At 46.3% G+C, this 14,835-nt stretch overlaps 2 protein-coding genes across 2 annotated transcripts; both read right to left on the reverse strand.

Moving 5' to 3' along the window:
* Positions 1 to 4,507: 4,507 nt before the first annotated feature.
* LOC127048141 (olfactory receptor 52K1-like) lies at positions 4,508 to 5,470 on the reverse strand. The gene has a single exon (XM_050947595.1). The coding sequence runs from the start codon at positions 5,468 to 5,470 to the stop codon at positions 4,508 to 4,510; it is 963 nt and encodes a 320-aa protein (XP_050803552.1).
* Positions 5,471 to 13,608: 8,138 nt separating this feature from the next.
* LOC127048181 (olfactory receptor 52K1-like) lies at positions 13,609 to 14,571 on the reverse strand. The gene has a single exon (XM_050947733.1). It carries the CDS (start codon positions 14,569 to 14,571, stop codon positions 13,609 to 13,611), a length of 963 nt encoding a protein of 320 aa, XP_050803690.1.
* Between the last annotated feature and the right edge of the window lie 264 nt (positions 14,572 to 14,835).

Here is a 14,835-nt window from a genome sequence, read left to right on the forward strand (position 1 = left end):
TTATTGTTACTATCAGAAAGTGAACTTTGGATACTGTGTGCCTGAGATCACTCTGGTGGAGGCTTTGGGGAGTTTTGAAATGCACTTTGAGGCAGAAACACCCTTTATCATCCATCTCTCTCGATCTGGGGCGTTGTGCTGCTGTGTGGTTGTGACGTTGCCCTGGTGTTATCTGGACAAGTGATCTGCTAGCTCACTCCAATCCTTGACTCTGGGAGCCAGACTGACCCTGCTCTGCTGTGAGAACCCCATTCCTGGGCTGTTCACGCACAGCCTCTGGCATGTGAGCTGCTCCTAGCTAAGTGAGTGAGCACTTTTGTCCAGACGCTGCCTGGATTGTGCAACTGAATGATATTAGCCAGTATCTCCGGTCCCAGACGCAACCCGAGGAACCTCCGTCTTGCAGTGTCCAGTTATGCCTGCTGGACACTGCAAGCTTCTATGAGTTTGTCAGTTTAACAAAGAAATTGATATGTACCAGGCTTCTTTTCCCAAGGGGAGTCTCTGACATGCTTCAAACCAAACACACTGCTTCAGGTAGAATAAACAAACAGATTTATTAACTACAAAATATAGATATTAAGTGATTATAAGTCAAAACATAACAAGTCAGATTTGTTGAAATGAAATAAAATCAAAACACATTCTAAGCTGATCTTAACACTTTCATTGCCCTTACAAACTTAGATGCTTCTCACCACAGGCTGGCTGGTTGCTCTTCAGCCATGTTCACCCCTTTGATCCGCACTTCAGTTGCTTGGTGGTGGTGTCTGTAGATGGAGGTGGAAGAGAGGAAGAGCCTGGCAGATGTATCTCCCTTTTCATAGAATCATAGACTATTAGGGTTAGAAGGGACCTCAGGAGGTCATCTAGTCCAACCCCCTGCTCCAAGCAGGACCAATCCCCAGATTTTTTACCCCAGTTCCCTTAATGGCCCCCTCAGGGATTGAACTCACAACCCTGGGTTTAGTAGGCCAATGCTCAAACCTCTGAGCTATCCCTCCCCTTTTACCATGTTCTTTCTTCCCTCTTGGTTTCCCCACCCCCGTTTCAGAGCCAGGTGAGCGTTACCTTATCGCAGTCCCAAACTGACCAAAGGAAGGAGGGTGACTCACTTGAGAGTCCAACAGATCCTTTGTTGCTGCCTAAGCCAGTGTCCTTCGTTCCTGTGAGGCTGGGCTGGGTTTGTCCCATACACGCCCTGATGAGGTGTGAACTGCCCCTCTGCTCCTGGCGAGTTTTACTCTGGTTTGTTTTAAGCCATGAGGACACATTTTCAGCCTCATAACTATACACATGAAATTACAACCTATAACATCACCATAACAACTATGCTCAGTGCATCATGAGCCTTCTGAAGACAGCCGACGTGACAAACTTTGCACTGGATACCACACAACCATGTTATAAGGATGAACATCGGGGTACAGGATGTTCCCCCGAGGCACAGAGTGTTTCACCTCCCCACTTAGTTCACAGCAAGAGGGTTAGTCATTGACAGGTTCGAAGGCAGTGTGCCCGGGGTCCTCTTTCCTGGACAGGGTGTCTGCTACCAGGTTCTCCCTTTCCTTTATGTCGATAATTTCCATGTCAAACTCCTGCAGGATCAGGCTCCAGCGCAGAAGTTTGGAGTTTGTGTTATAGTTCTTTTGGTATCCAGCCATGAAGGCCATGATGCGGTGTGCCTCAGTTTCCCCATTCACACACAGCAAACTAGGTTCTTTTTATGGTTTCTCTGCTGTGATAAACTTTATATCTGTTTACAGGTATTAACTGAGAACTAGTGTTACCTTAAGTTTTAACATCAGTATCCAAATTCTTATCTCACGACTTAACATTAATGCCAACATTTTTATCACAGATGGGTGTTTACAAATATCTTTATGATACCACACTCTCTGTTCAGACCATCTGGTTTGAGGTTGCTTCGTTCACTACCCATGGTGTTGTTTGGCTTTCTCCCATGTAATCAGTCACTGGCTTTTCTTTCCCTTCAGTGTTCCCCTCTGCCTGGGTTCTTATTTTAATTATGTGTCTGGGATTTTGGTACCTGAGGGTCTGGCAAGATAGGAGTTTAGGGAGATCCTGCACATTGTCTGGCCCTTTGGGGAGCAGTCTCTCAACTCCATGACTGTATATATGGAAAAAATCCAGCTCCCTTTTTGGGGTTACCCTGTGTTTCCCCTCCCTGCTCTGAGTCCTTCCCTGCCCCCTAGAGGGCTGTGATCTGTGCCCTCTGGGCTAGGTCTGTTTACCCTTCGATCAGATTCACCTTTTCCCAGCAGCTTTCCCATAACTGTTCTCTGTGTTTTACCAGCCTGGGGGAAAACACTCCCTTCTCTGTCAGTTGAGTCATTTGTGTTCTCACAAACTATCACCTGGCAATTTCTTGGTCTCAATTCCTCTGCTGTCACAGACATTGGAGCTGCATCTTGATGTAAAGAGGCACAGTTACTTTCCAAAAACTTTTCCGAAATAGCATCCTGAAAAACTGGGATCTGGATTCGGGTACTGTCCGCCATCCCTTTCCCTGTCCCTGAGAAGTCAGCTGTGTGACTGCTTCCCTCTAGGAAGTTGGTTACAAAGATTCCTCTCAAGACCTGGCTCACGGGCTGAGTGCCTGGGTGCACAGATGCTGACTCAGCCATTCTGTCCTGAGAATCCTCTCCAACTGACTGGTGAGGAAACGTTCCTGTACCTGCACTGTTCCTTCCCCAGTTTCCTCCTCTGGGCCCCCTTCTAAGACACATTTCTCGGTGCTCCCTAGAGCGGGCTCTGTGTCTGGTTCAGCTGCAGCTTGCTGGCAACTAACAACCTGGACATTTGTCTCCCTGGCAGGCGTCACACCCCTGTCCCTTCCTGATGTGGTCTTGCCTCCAGCTGCAGTGCAGGGGTTGGTCTCACCCCACCCTGCGTGCAAGCATGTGGCTTCCCCCTGCTGCAGGAGAATCAAGGAGACTCTTTCCCATTCTCTCAGTAGTTCCTGAGACCTTTCAATTTCCTTTGGAGGTCCCAGCATAAAACTATCTCCTGCTGCAGGCAAATAGTTTAATCTGAGCTACATGGAAAAAATCATTACCAAGGAGCAGGTCGACTAGGAGGTGTTCTATTACCTCCACAGTCACAATACTTTCCAAACCTTCCCACACCGCATGACTTTTAACTAGTGGTATGAGGAATCTGCTTTCGCCGACCCCCACAATCTCTGCCATTTGGCCACGTAACATCCTGGCCTTTGGGACCACACTCTGTTTAACCAGAGGAATCTGGGCCCCTGTATCTCTCTGCCCCAAGCATTCCCTGCCATCAATTTGGACATCCTTAACAAGCTCCATATCTGGCTCTGCAGAGGCTAACCTCACAAAACCAATCTGATAGGGTTTCAATTGCTTGGGGGGTTTCTGAGAGAGGACAGGAGAAATAACATGAGCCATTGGTTGCCTGCTTCCTCCTAGCACAGGGCATTTATTCCTCAGGAGGTCAGTGGCTTTACACCGATAGCACCTTTCGGGCTCTTCTGCTTTTACAGAAGATTTGGGATTAGGGTTAGAGGAATGGTTCTGGGGAGGTGAGTACCCAGCATCCCAGCCACGCTCCTTCTTGGTATGGATAAAATGTGATCGCCTCTTTCTACCAGCTTGAAATCCTTCTTTCTTTCTGTGGCCTCCCCTAAGCATACTCCACAGCCTGTTCGAAGGCATCATCTAAAAAAGCCATCTCATCCACAGTCTTTACATCTTTGTCCGATAGACACTGCTTCATTTCGGCCTTACATATGCTCTAGAAATATTTTTGAGCAACAAGATCAAGCAGTCCTTCAAAACTTGCCACCTCTTTACCCCATTCCCATTTTCCCAACAAATCTTTCATCTTGTTTCCATATTCCCCATTAATCATCCCTCTTAAGACTCCTAAATTTAATTCTATACGTTTTGGGGGTAATCTGAAAACTTCATAAAACTGTATCTAAAGCCTCTTGAATAGGCATTCCATTGAATACATTTCAAGCTTTACCAGTTAATTTCACAATCAGGACAGGAACTCTCTTATCATCAGGGATTTCATATATTACACAAAGCCTTTCAAAGGTTCTCAGATATTCTGCAATATCGCCCTGTTCACTTTACGCAGGATAGAAGTGTTCCTGTTTGTGGATTTTTGAAGTGATGGGAGTCGATGGTACGTCTGTGGCTGTGTGCAGGTGTATCAGTAATAAAGCTTAGATGTTCCAGCACAGCAAGAGAAGGTGCAAGGATCCTTTACACTCATCTTTGTTACCAGCGCTACACACATGGGGCCAAGGGAGGACAACGTCATGGCCAAGATCACCTTCTGGACAGCAGTGCTAAGCTCGTGTAGGGGATGGTGTATGGCTCCCTGTGAGTCAGAGATGGCGTTCCCATCCCAGCATACACAAAGTCCCTACAAACATGCTGTCTATGTTACTCAGAAAACCTCTCCGGCATCCTCTGCTTCCTAATCCCTCAGCAGCCCCCTCCTGCTCAGCCTAGAAGCTTTCCCCTCGGACCAAGAGAAGCACCCGGTCACGAATCTGTTTGGTTTTCACACCGTATACAATGGGGTTCATCATGGGAGGAAAGAGGAGGTAGAAATTGGCCATCAGGATGTGTACATGTGGGGCGACTTGGTGGCCGAACCTGTGTATTGTTGAGGAGAGGACCACTGGTGTGTAGACCACTAAGATGGCACAAAGGTGGGAGCCACAGGTTCCCAAAGCCTTGAGCTGCTTTTCCTTGGATGCCAGGCTTAAGACGGCCCTTAGGATCTTGACATATGATAGGGAGATGAACATTAGATCCAGCCCCACGATGAAGAGAGCTACAACGATCCCATAGATGTTATTGAACTTGGTGTTGGCACAGGCCAGATTGACCACGGCCATGTGCTCACAGTAACAATGGGAGATGACGTGGGACCGGCAGTAGGGCAACCTCCTGAGGAGGAAGGGCAGGGGGACCATTAGCAGAACGGCCCGGGTCAAAGCTGCCAGCCCAATCTTTGCTATCACTGAATTGGTCAGGATGGTAGCATACCTGAGGGGATTGCAGATGGCCACATACCTGTCGAAGGCCATGGCCAGCAACACAGCAGACTGCATGATGGAGAACGAGTGAAGGAAAAACATCTGCACCAGGCAGGCATTAAAGCTGATCTCCCTGGAATTAAACCAGAAGATGCTCAGAATTTTCGGCATGGTGGTTGTGGATAAAACCAGATCGATCACGGCCAGCATGGTGAGGAAATAGAACATGGGCTTGTGTAGGGAGGGCTCTGTCTTGATAACATACAAGAGGGTGCAGTTTCCTAGAAGGGTCACGCTGAAGACTGAGCAGAAGGGGATGGAGATCCAGAGGTGCAGAGCTTCCAGCCCTGGGATGCCCGTCAGGAAGAACACAGAAGGATCAGTGCCTGTGCTGTTGGAACCTGACAGGTTATCTTCTTGTGGCATCTTTTGCGAGGCTCACATCAATGTCTTTCCTTTCAATAAAACAGAGCACATGGAATGAAGAGAACCTGTAAATTAAATACATATGATGGGACCAATCTCAGCTCTGGAAGAAGTGTATTGACTTTTTGTTGAGTTCATCAGTCATGTTGCAATAACACTAATCATACAAACCCTTAAATTTTTCTGTTCAAAATCATTCAGAGTTTTTAGAACGTCATTACAAGTCCCGAGTAATGAAACCCACTTGGTTACAAGTATCCTACCTGCTGTGCATTCTGCCATGAAGTACCTAGTATATCTGGCTGCAGAGCACTTGCTTTCAGCCTAGGAATGCCTGGCATGTTAAGCTGCATGTAGCAAGATGTACCTGGCACATTCAGCAGCACATTCTGGGTATTCAGCCTGGATGCATGTAGTACATTGGGGAACATTACCACCAGCTTCAGAGCCGGAGCCTCAGCATCTTCACAGTTATTCTTAGCGTGGTACCCTGAGAAACACAAGCCTGCTTCTGCCGACCCGAGCTGTGAGACTACCTGCCGCTCACTGCGTAGACATCCCCAAAGAGCCTATGAGGCTGATCCTGCTCCCATTGAAGTCAGGAGGAGAACTCTCCACTGACTTTCGGGATAACTGAGCTGTTCTTTTTCGGTGACAAATCTGAGGGACTGTCCCCAGGTGTCAGAAGAAGAGATTTTGGAACAAACTAATAAATTAAACAGTAATAAGTCACCAGGACCAGATGGGATTCACCCAAGAGTTCTGAAGGAGCTAAAATATCAAATTGCAGAACTACTAACTGTGGTATGTGACCTATCACTTAAATCACCCCCTATACCAGATGACTGGCAGATAGCAAATGAGATGTCAATTTTTAGAGAAGGCTCCAGAGGTGATCCTGGGAATTACAGCCCAGTGAGCTTAACTTCGGAACCAGGCAAATAGGTTGAAATGATAGTAAAGAACAGAATTACCAGAAATATAGATGAACAAGACTTGATGGGGAAGAGTTAGCCTGGCTTTTGCAAAGGGAAATCATCCCTCACCAATCTAGGAGAATTCTTTGAGGAGGTCAACAAACATGTGGACAAGGGTAATCCAGTGACTATAGTGTATTTGGACTTTCAGAAATCCTTTGACAAGGTCCCTCACCAAAGGCTCTTAAGAAAAGTCACAAACAGACTTTGGAGAGAAGAACGTTTATGATATAAAAAGTCCAAATGAGCAGAAATGCAGAGATTATTTTCACAAAGGAAAAAAATATTGCAAGCTGCTACAGCCCATATTGATCGAAGGTTGTTAAAAATTATTAATTATTTCATTAACTGAGAAAAAATGGTGATCAAATAATTATGACGTCATAGATTTTAAGGCAAGAAGAGACCATTCTGATCACCTGCTCTGACCTCCTGAATAAAAAAGGGCACAGAATTTCATCAGGTGAGTTCTGCATCTAGCCCATAATGTCTCTTGGAGTGAGACTGTGTCGCTGAGAAAGGCGTCAAGTCTTGATTTAAAGACTTCAAGTGATGTCGACCAACCGCACTCCTAGCTGTTGTTCCAAATGTTTGTTCACCTTCCTCTTTAAATGTGCACTTTGTTTCTAGCCTAAATTTGTCCTATCTCAGGTCCCAGCCATTGGATCTAATTCTGTCTTTGTCTGCTAGATTAAAGAACCTTGTACAGTCAGAAATCTCTTCCCATCTATGGACTTGGAGACTGTGATCAAGTCACTTCTTAACCTTCTCTCGGATACATTAAATAGCCTGAACTTCTTCAGTCTCTGGGTATAGGCCACATTCTCCAGCTCTGAAATCATTCATGTTGCTCTTTTCTGAACCCTTTTCAATCTGTCAACAACCTTTTTGAAGTGAGGATACCGGACCCGGAAACTCTGTCCACAGATGCTCTCTCCAAGCTGTACACCTCTCTATTTTCACTCCATACTCCCCTGCTTATACATTCTAGAAGGGCATTTGTTCTCTCCATCACCACACTGCACTGGGATCTCATGTACAGCCTGTTTTACATCATCATTCCCAGTTCTTTTTTGAGTCAGTGCTTTCTAAAACATTGCCCCCCATCCTGTAAGTGTGATCTGTGGTTCTGGTTCCTTGATATGGGACCTCACATTTAGTTGTAATCACTTGTACATTGTTCAAGGGAGCCCAGGTTAGCAAGCAATCAAAATCGTTTTATAGGACTGCCCTGTCCTAATCATTACCTGTCTCTCTGCAAAAACATATGTCCCCCAGACAGAAATCGCCCATGATAACAGGGACACACAATAAAGAGTCTCTCACAATGCAATTGTACAAAGGGAGAGAACTATGGCTCTGTATGTGTAACCCGAACATCCCTGATTTTTTGAAAACTCTGTAGTTTCTTTGCATAGTTTTTTTGTTTTTTGATGGAATTAAATAGTTCTCTTCTAAATGACCATTAAAAACCTCCTATTTAGAAAGATCTTGATTAGCTTTAATATAAACTGCCCCATCTCACCTGAACCCTGGCTGCGTCTTCTTACCTCTCAGCACATGCTGAAGTCACACATAAACTGCAGGACTCTGCACTCAGCGGGGATCAGCTGGGTGAGAGAATTTATATCTTTTAATGACACCCTGCTGACTTCATTCCCTATGTGGGAGTTGAGAAACTTGGGTCACTATAAAGGTAGGTTTGGTGGGGGCTATGACTCGAGCTGTTCAGGGGGGCCTGGTGTAAGGGCAAAAATAATATGAGATTTGAGCTGTGTCCTATTTCCAGAAATGAATAGTAAAATGCATTGTCGTCAAAAAATTTGTATTTTATATTAGAGGGAAAATCAGCAAGAAAAAATCCAAAGAAAAGTCTCCAAGAGGAAGCAGGAGAGAAAAGACTCAGAAAATATTTAAACAAGCCACGTAACTGAACCCTTCTAGTATCTCTGTGCATCAGAGTGTTTGAAATCTAAGTTCTCTTGCTTCCAGGCTCTCTGCCTAGGATTCATATAAACGCTACTGTCTAGTCTCTCATCTCCAGGGCTATACTCCACGTGAGCACTTTTACTTGCTTGCTTTACGAAATGAAGATTTAAACTAGTTCAATAAACTCTTTAGGAAATCTCTGGCTTTAAGCAGTGACTGAATGCCAATCTAACGTGTGTGGCTAAGATGACACCTCTCTCAATAAAAAACGTCTATGTTCTCCCCATCTGTTTACACAGATCTCAGAATTTAGTTTTGTGGCTCCTACTTAGCTTCTAAACATGTATACTGGTTTTTTTCTATTATGTGCAAAAGACAGCTATAAATGTAAATTCAGGTGATTTCTGCCTGACATAGAGTATTTGAAAGAAATCGCTAAATCAGTGGTCCACAAACTTTTGAGAGTCAAGCCTTCCCCCTTATTCCTGTCCCCGGCCTCGTGCCCCTCCCCCCAGAGCTGGTCTGGGAACCGGGCTGTGGTTTAGGGGTGGGAGAACAATATGAACAGGGGTGTATGGGGGCTGAGGCTGGGGCTGCAGCTGGGGATGGATTTGGGGCTGGGAGTGGGACCATGGCCAGGGGACAAGGCTGGGGGTGGGAGCGGAGCTACAGCTGGGCTATGATGGGGGCCAGCAGCTGGCATGTGGCCAGGTGCAGCTCCACAGCCTGACAGTATCAGAAAGTGGGAGCCAGACTGACCCTGCTGTGCTGTGAGAACCTCACTCCTGGGCTGTTCACGCACAGCCTCTGGCATGTGAGCTGCTCCTAGCTAAGTGAGTGAACACTTTTGTCCAGCCGCTGCCTGGATTGTGCAACTGAATGATATTAGCCAGTATCTCCGGTCCCAGACGCAACCCTAGGAACCTTCGTCTTGCAGTGTTCAGTTATGCCTGCTGGACGCTGCAAGCTTATACGAGTTTGTCAGTTTAACAAAGAAATTGATATGTACCAGGCTTGTTTTCCCAAGGGGAGTCTCTAACATGCTTCAAACCAAACACACTGCTTCAGGTAGAATACACAAACAGATTTATTAACGACAAAATATAGATATTAAGTGATTATAAGTCAAAACATAACAAGTCAGATTTGGTGAAATGAAATAAAATCAAAACACATTCTAAGCTGATCTTAACACTTTCATTGCCCTTACAAACTTAGATGCTTCTCACCACAGGCTGGCTGGTTGCTCTTCAGCCAGGTTCTCCTCTTTGATCCGCACTTCAGTTGCTTGGTGGTGGTGTCTGTAGATGGAGGTGGAAGAGAGGAAGAGCCTGGCACATGTATCTCCCTTTTACCATGTTCTTTCTTCCCTCTTGGCTTCCCCTCCCCCCGTTTCAGAGTCAGGTGAGCGTTACCTTATTGCAGTCCCAAACTGACCAAAGGAAGGAGGGTGACTCACTTGAGAGTCCAACAGATCCTTTGTTGCTGCCTAAGCCAGTGTCCTTCGTTCCTGTGAGGCTGGGCTGGGTCTGTCCCATACACGCCCTGATGAGGTGTGAACTGCCCCTCTGCTCCTGGCGAGTTTTACTCTGGTTTGTTTTAAGCCATGAGGACACATTTTCAGCCTCATAACTATATACATGAAATTACAACCTATAACATCACCATAACAACCATGCTCAGTGCATCATGAGCCTTCCGAAGACAGCCGACATGACAAACTCTGCATTGGATACCACACAATCATGTTATAAGGATGAACATGGGGGTACAGGATGTTCCCCTGAGGTACAGAGTGTCGCACCTCCCCACTTAGTTCACAGCAAGAGGGTTAGTCACTGACAGGTTCGAAGGCAGTGTGCCCGGGGTCCTCTTTCCTGGACAGGGTGTCTGCTACCAGGTTCTCCCTTTACTTTATGTCTATAATTTCCATGTCAAATTCCTGCAGGATCAGGCTCCAGCGCAGAAGTTTGGAGTTTGTGTTATAGTTCTTTTGGTATCCAGCCATGAAGGCCATGATGCGGTGTGCCTCAGTTTCCCCATTCACACACAGCAAACTAGGTTCTTTTTATGGTTTCTCTGCTGTGATAAGCTTTATATCTGTTTACAGGTATTAACTGAGAACTAGTGTTACCTTAAGTTTTAACATCAGTATCCAAATTCTTATCTCACGACTTAACATTAATGCCAACATTTTTATCACAGATGGGTATTTACAAAGATCTTTATGATACCAGACTCTGTTCAGACCGTCTGGTTTGAGGTTGCTTCATTCATTACTCATGGTGTTCTCTGGCTTTCTCCCATGTAATCAGTCACTGGCTTTCCTTTCCCTCCAGTGTTCCCCTCTGCCTGGGTTCTTATTTTAATTATGTGTCTGGGATTTTGGTACCTGAGGGTCTGGCAAGATAGGAGTTTAGGGAGATCCTGCACTTTGTCTGCCCTTTGGGGAGCTGTCTCCCAACTCCATGACTGTACATATGCAAAAAATCCAGCTCCCTTTTTGGGGTTACCCTGTGTTTCCCCTCCCTGCACTGAGTCCTTCCCTGCCCCCTAGAGGGCTGTGATCTGTGCCCTCTGGGCAAGGTCTGTTTACTCTTCAATCAGATTCACCTTTTCCCAGCAGCTTTCCCATAACTGTTCTCTGTGTTTTACCAGCCTGGGGGAAAACACTCCCTTCTCTGTCAGTTGGGTCATTTGTGTTCTCACAAACTATCACCTGGCAATTTCTTGGTCTCAATTCCTCTGCTGTCACAGGCGTTGGAGCTGCATCTTGATGTAAAGAGGCACAGTTACTTTCCAAAAACTTTTCAGAAAGAGCATCCTGAAAAACTGGGATCTGGATTCGGGTACTGTCCGCCATCCCTTTTCCTGTCCCTGAGAAGTCAGCTGTGTGACTGCTTCCCTCTAGGAAGTTGGTCACAAAGATTCCTCTCAAAACCTGGCTCATAGAGTGAGTGCCTGGGTGCACAGATGCTGACTCAACCATTCTGTCCTGGGCATCCTCTCCCAACTGACTGGTGAGGAAACATTCCTGTACCTGCACTGTTCCTTCCCCAGTTTCCTCCTCTGGGCCCCCTTCTAAGACACATTTCTCCGTGCTCGCTAGAGCGGGCTCTGTGTCTGGTTCAGCCGCAACTTGCTGGCAGCTAACAACCTGGACATTTGTCTCCCTGGTAGGCATCACGCCCTCGTCCCTTCCTGATGTGGTCTTGCCTCCAACTGTAGTGCAGGAGTTGGTCTCAGCCCCACCCTGCCTGGAAGCATGTGGCTTCCCCCTGCTGCAGGAGAATCAAGGAGACTCTTTCCCATTCTCTCAGCAGTTCCTGAGACCTTTCAATTTCCTTTGGAGGTCCCAGCATAAAACTATCTCCTGCTGCAGGCAAATAGTTTAATCCGAGCTACACGGAAACAATCATTACCAAGGAGCAGGTCGACTAGGAGGTGTTCTATTACCCCCACAGTCAAAACACTTTCCAAACCTTCTCACACCGCATGACTTTTAACTAGTGGTATGAGGAATCTGCTTTCGCCCACCCCCACAATCTCTGCCATTTGGCCACGTAACACTCTGGCCTTTGGGACCACACTCTACTTAACAAGAGGGATCTGGGCCCCTGTATCTCTCTGCCCCAAGCATTCCCTGCCATCACTTTGGACAACCTTAACAAGCTCCATATCTGGCTCTGCAGAGGCTAACCTCACAAAATCAATCTGATAGGGTTTCAATTGCTTGGGGGGTTTCTGAGAGAGGAGAAATAACATGAGCCATTGGTTGCCTGCTTCCTCCTAGCACAGGGCATTTATTCCTCAGGAGGTCAGTGGTTTTACACCGATAGCAACTTTTGGGCTCTTCTGCTTTTACAGAAGATTTGGGATGAGGGTTAGAGGAATGGTTCTGGGGAGTTGAGTACCCAGAATCCCAGCCACCCTCCTTCTTGCTGTGGATAAAATGTGATCGCCCCTTCCTACCAGCTTGAAATCCTTCCTTCTTTCCGTAGCCTTTCCTCAGCATACTCCACAGCCTGTTCGAAGGCATCATCTAAAAAAGCCAGCTCATCCACAGTCTTTACATCTTTGTCCCATAGACACTGCTTCCTTTCGGCCTTACATATGCTCTAGAAATATTTTTGAGCAACAAGATCAAGCAGTCCTTCAAAACTTGCCACCTCTTTACCCCATTCCCATTTTCCCAACAAATTTTTCATCTTGTTTCCATATTCCCCATTAATCATCCCTCTCAAGACTCCTAAATTTAATTCTATATGTTTTGGGGGTAACCTGAAAGCTTCATAAAACTGTATCTAAAGCCTCTTGAATAGGCATTCCATTGAATACATTTCAAGCTTTACCAGTTAATTTCACAATCAGGATAGGAACTCTCTTATCATCAGGGATTTCATATATTACACAAAGCCTTTCAAAGGTTCTCAGATATTCAGCAATATCGCTCTGTTCACTGTACGGAGCATAGAAGTGTTCCCGTTTGTGGATTTTTGAAGTGATGGGAGTCGATGGCACGTCTGTGGCTGTGTGCAGGTGTATCAGTAATAAAGCTCAGATGTTCCAGCACAGCAAGAGAAGGTGCAAGGATCCTTCACACTCATCTTTGTTACCAGCGCTACACACATGGGGCCAAGTGAGGACAACGTCATGGCCAAGATCACCTTCTGGACAGCAGTGCTAAACTTGTGTAGGGGATGGTGTCAGTGCCGTAGCAAAAAAGAACATGGCCCCCTCCGAACATATGTCCGGGGCCACTTACAATGCAGAAAGGATAAAAAACTAAACAACTAAATTAATAACATTTATCCGCCGACTGCCATTATGAACGCAAATACACATTGTTTGAATGGGTCCAACTAAAATTCGAAACTGACCGACAGACAACTGATGTAGCCAATAGCATTATGATGTATCATAATGACTTCACGGTTTTGTCAGTAAAACCGACATGGATTGTGCAGTAGCATCAATAAATGTCACTTATCTAGTTATACCTTACATTTTTTTTTGCCACTTTTAGGGGCCCCCTTCCTTGCGGCTTCCCCTCCGGTCGGAGGGTACGGAGGGCGCTCGCTACACCTCTGGGTGTATTGCTCCCTGTGAGTCAGAGATGGAGTTCCCATCCCAGCATACACAAAGCCCCCACAGGAATGCCTCTACATTACTCAGAAAACCTCTCCTGCATCCTCTGCTTCCTGATCCCTCAGCAGCCCCCTTCTGCTCAGCCTAGGAGCTTTTCCATCGGACCAAGAGAAGCACCCGGTAACGAATCTGTTTCGTTTTCACACCATATATGATGGGGTTCATCATGGGAGGAAAGAGGAGGTAGAAATTGGCCATCAAGATGTGTACATGTGGGGCGACATGGTGGCCGAACCTGTATATTGTTGAGGAAAGGACCACTGGTGTGTAGACCACTAAGATGGCACAAAGGTGGGAGCCACAGGTTCCCAAAGCCTTGAGCTGCTCTTCCTTGGATGCCAGGCTTAAGACAACCCTTAGGATTTTGACATACGATAGGGAGATGAACATCAGATCCAGCCCCACAATGAAGAGAGCTACAATGATCCCATAGATGTTATTGAACCTGGTGTCGGCACAGGCCAGATTGACCACGGCCATGTGCTCACAGTAACAATGGGAGATGACATGGGACCGGCAGTAGGGCAGCTTCCTGAGGAGGAAGGGCACAGGGATCACTAGCAGTAGAGCCCGGGCCAAAGCCGCCAGCCCGATCTTTGCTATCACTGAATTGGTCAGGATGGTGGCGTACCTGAGGGGATTGCAAATGGCCTCGTACCTGTCGAAGGCCATGGCCAGCAACAGAGCAGACTGCATGATGGAGAAGGAGTGAAGGAAAAACATCTGCACCAGGCAGGCGTTAAAGCTGATCTCCCTGGAATTAAACCAGAAGATGCTCAGAATTTTCGGCATGGTGGTTGTGGATAAAACCAGATCGATCACGGCCAGCATGGTGAGGAAATAGAACATGGGCTTGTGTAGGGAGGGCTCTGTCTTGATAACATACAGGAGGGTGCAGTTTCCTAGAAGGGCCACAATGAAGACTGAGGAGAAGGGGATGGAGATCCAGAGGTGCAGAGCTTCCAGCCCTGGGATGCCCGTCAGGAAGAACACAGAAGGATCAGTGCCTGTGCTGTTGGAACCTGACAGGTTATCTTCTTGTGGCATCTTTTGCGAGGCTCACGTCAATGTCTTTCCTTTCAATAAAACAGAGCACATGGAATGAAGAGAACCTGTAAATTAAATACATATGATGGGGCCAATCTCAGCTCTGGAAGAAGTGTACTGACATTTTGTTGAGTTCATCAGTCATGTTGCAATAACACTAATCTTACAAACCCTTAAATCTTTCTGTGCAAAATCATTTAGAGTTTTTAGAACATCATTACACGTCCCGAGTAATGAAGCCCACTTGGTTACAAGTATCCTACC

This window comes from Gopherus flavomarginatus, chromosome 1 (assembly GCF_025201925.1).
Source record: "Gopherus flavomarginatus isolate rGopFla2 chromosome 1, rGopFla2.mat.asm, whole genome shotgun sequence".
NCBI lineage: Eukaryota > Metazoa > Chordata > Testudines > Testudinidae > Gopherus > Gopherus flavomarginatus.

What these genes read in the sequence shown, in the direction of transcription:
- LOC127048141 (XM_050947595.1), bottom strand. Translation starts at nt 5,470, where the DNA reads ATGCCACAAGAAGATAACCTGTCAGGTTCCAACAGCACAGGCACTGAT.
- LOC127048181 (XM_050947733.1), bottom strand. Translation starts at nt 14,571, where the DNA reads ATGCCACAAGAAGATAACCTGTCAGGTTCCAACAGCACAGGCACTGAT.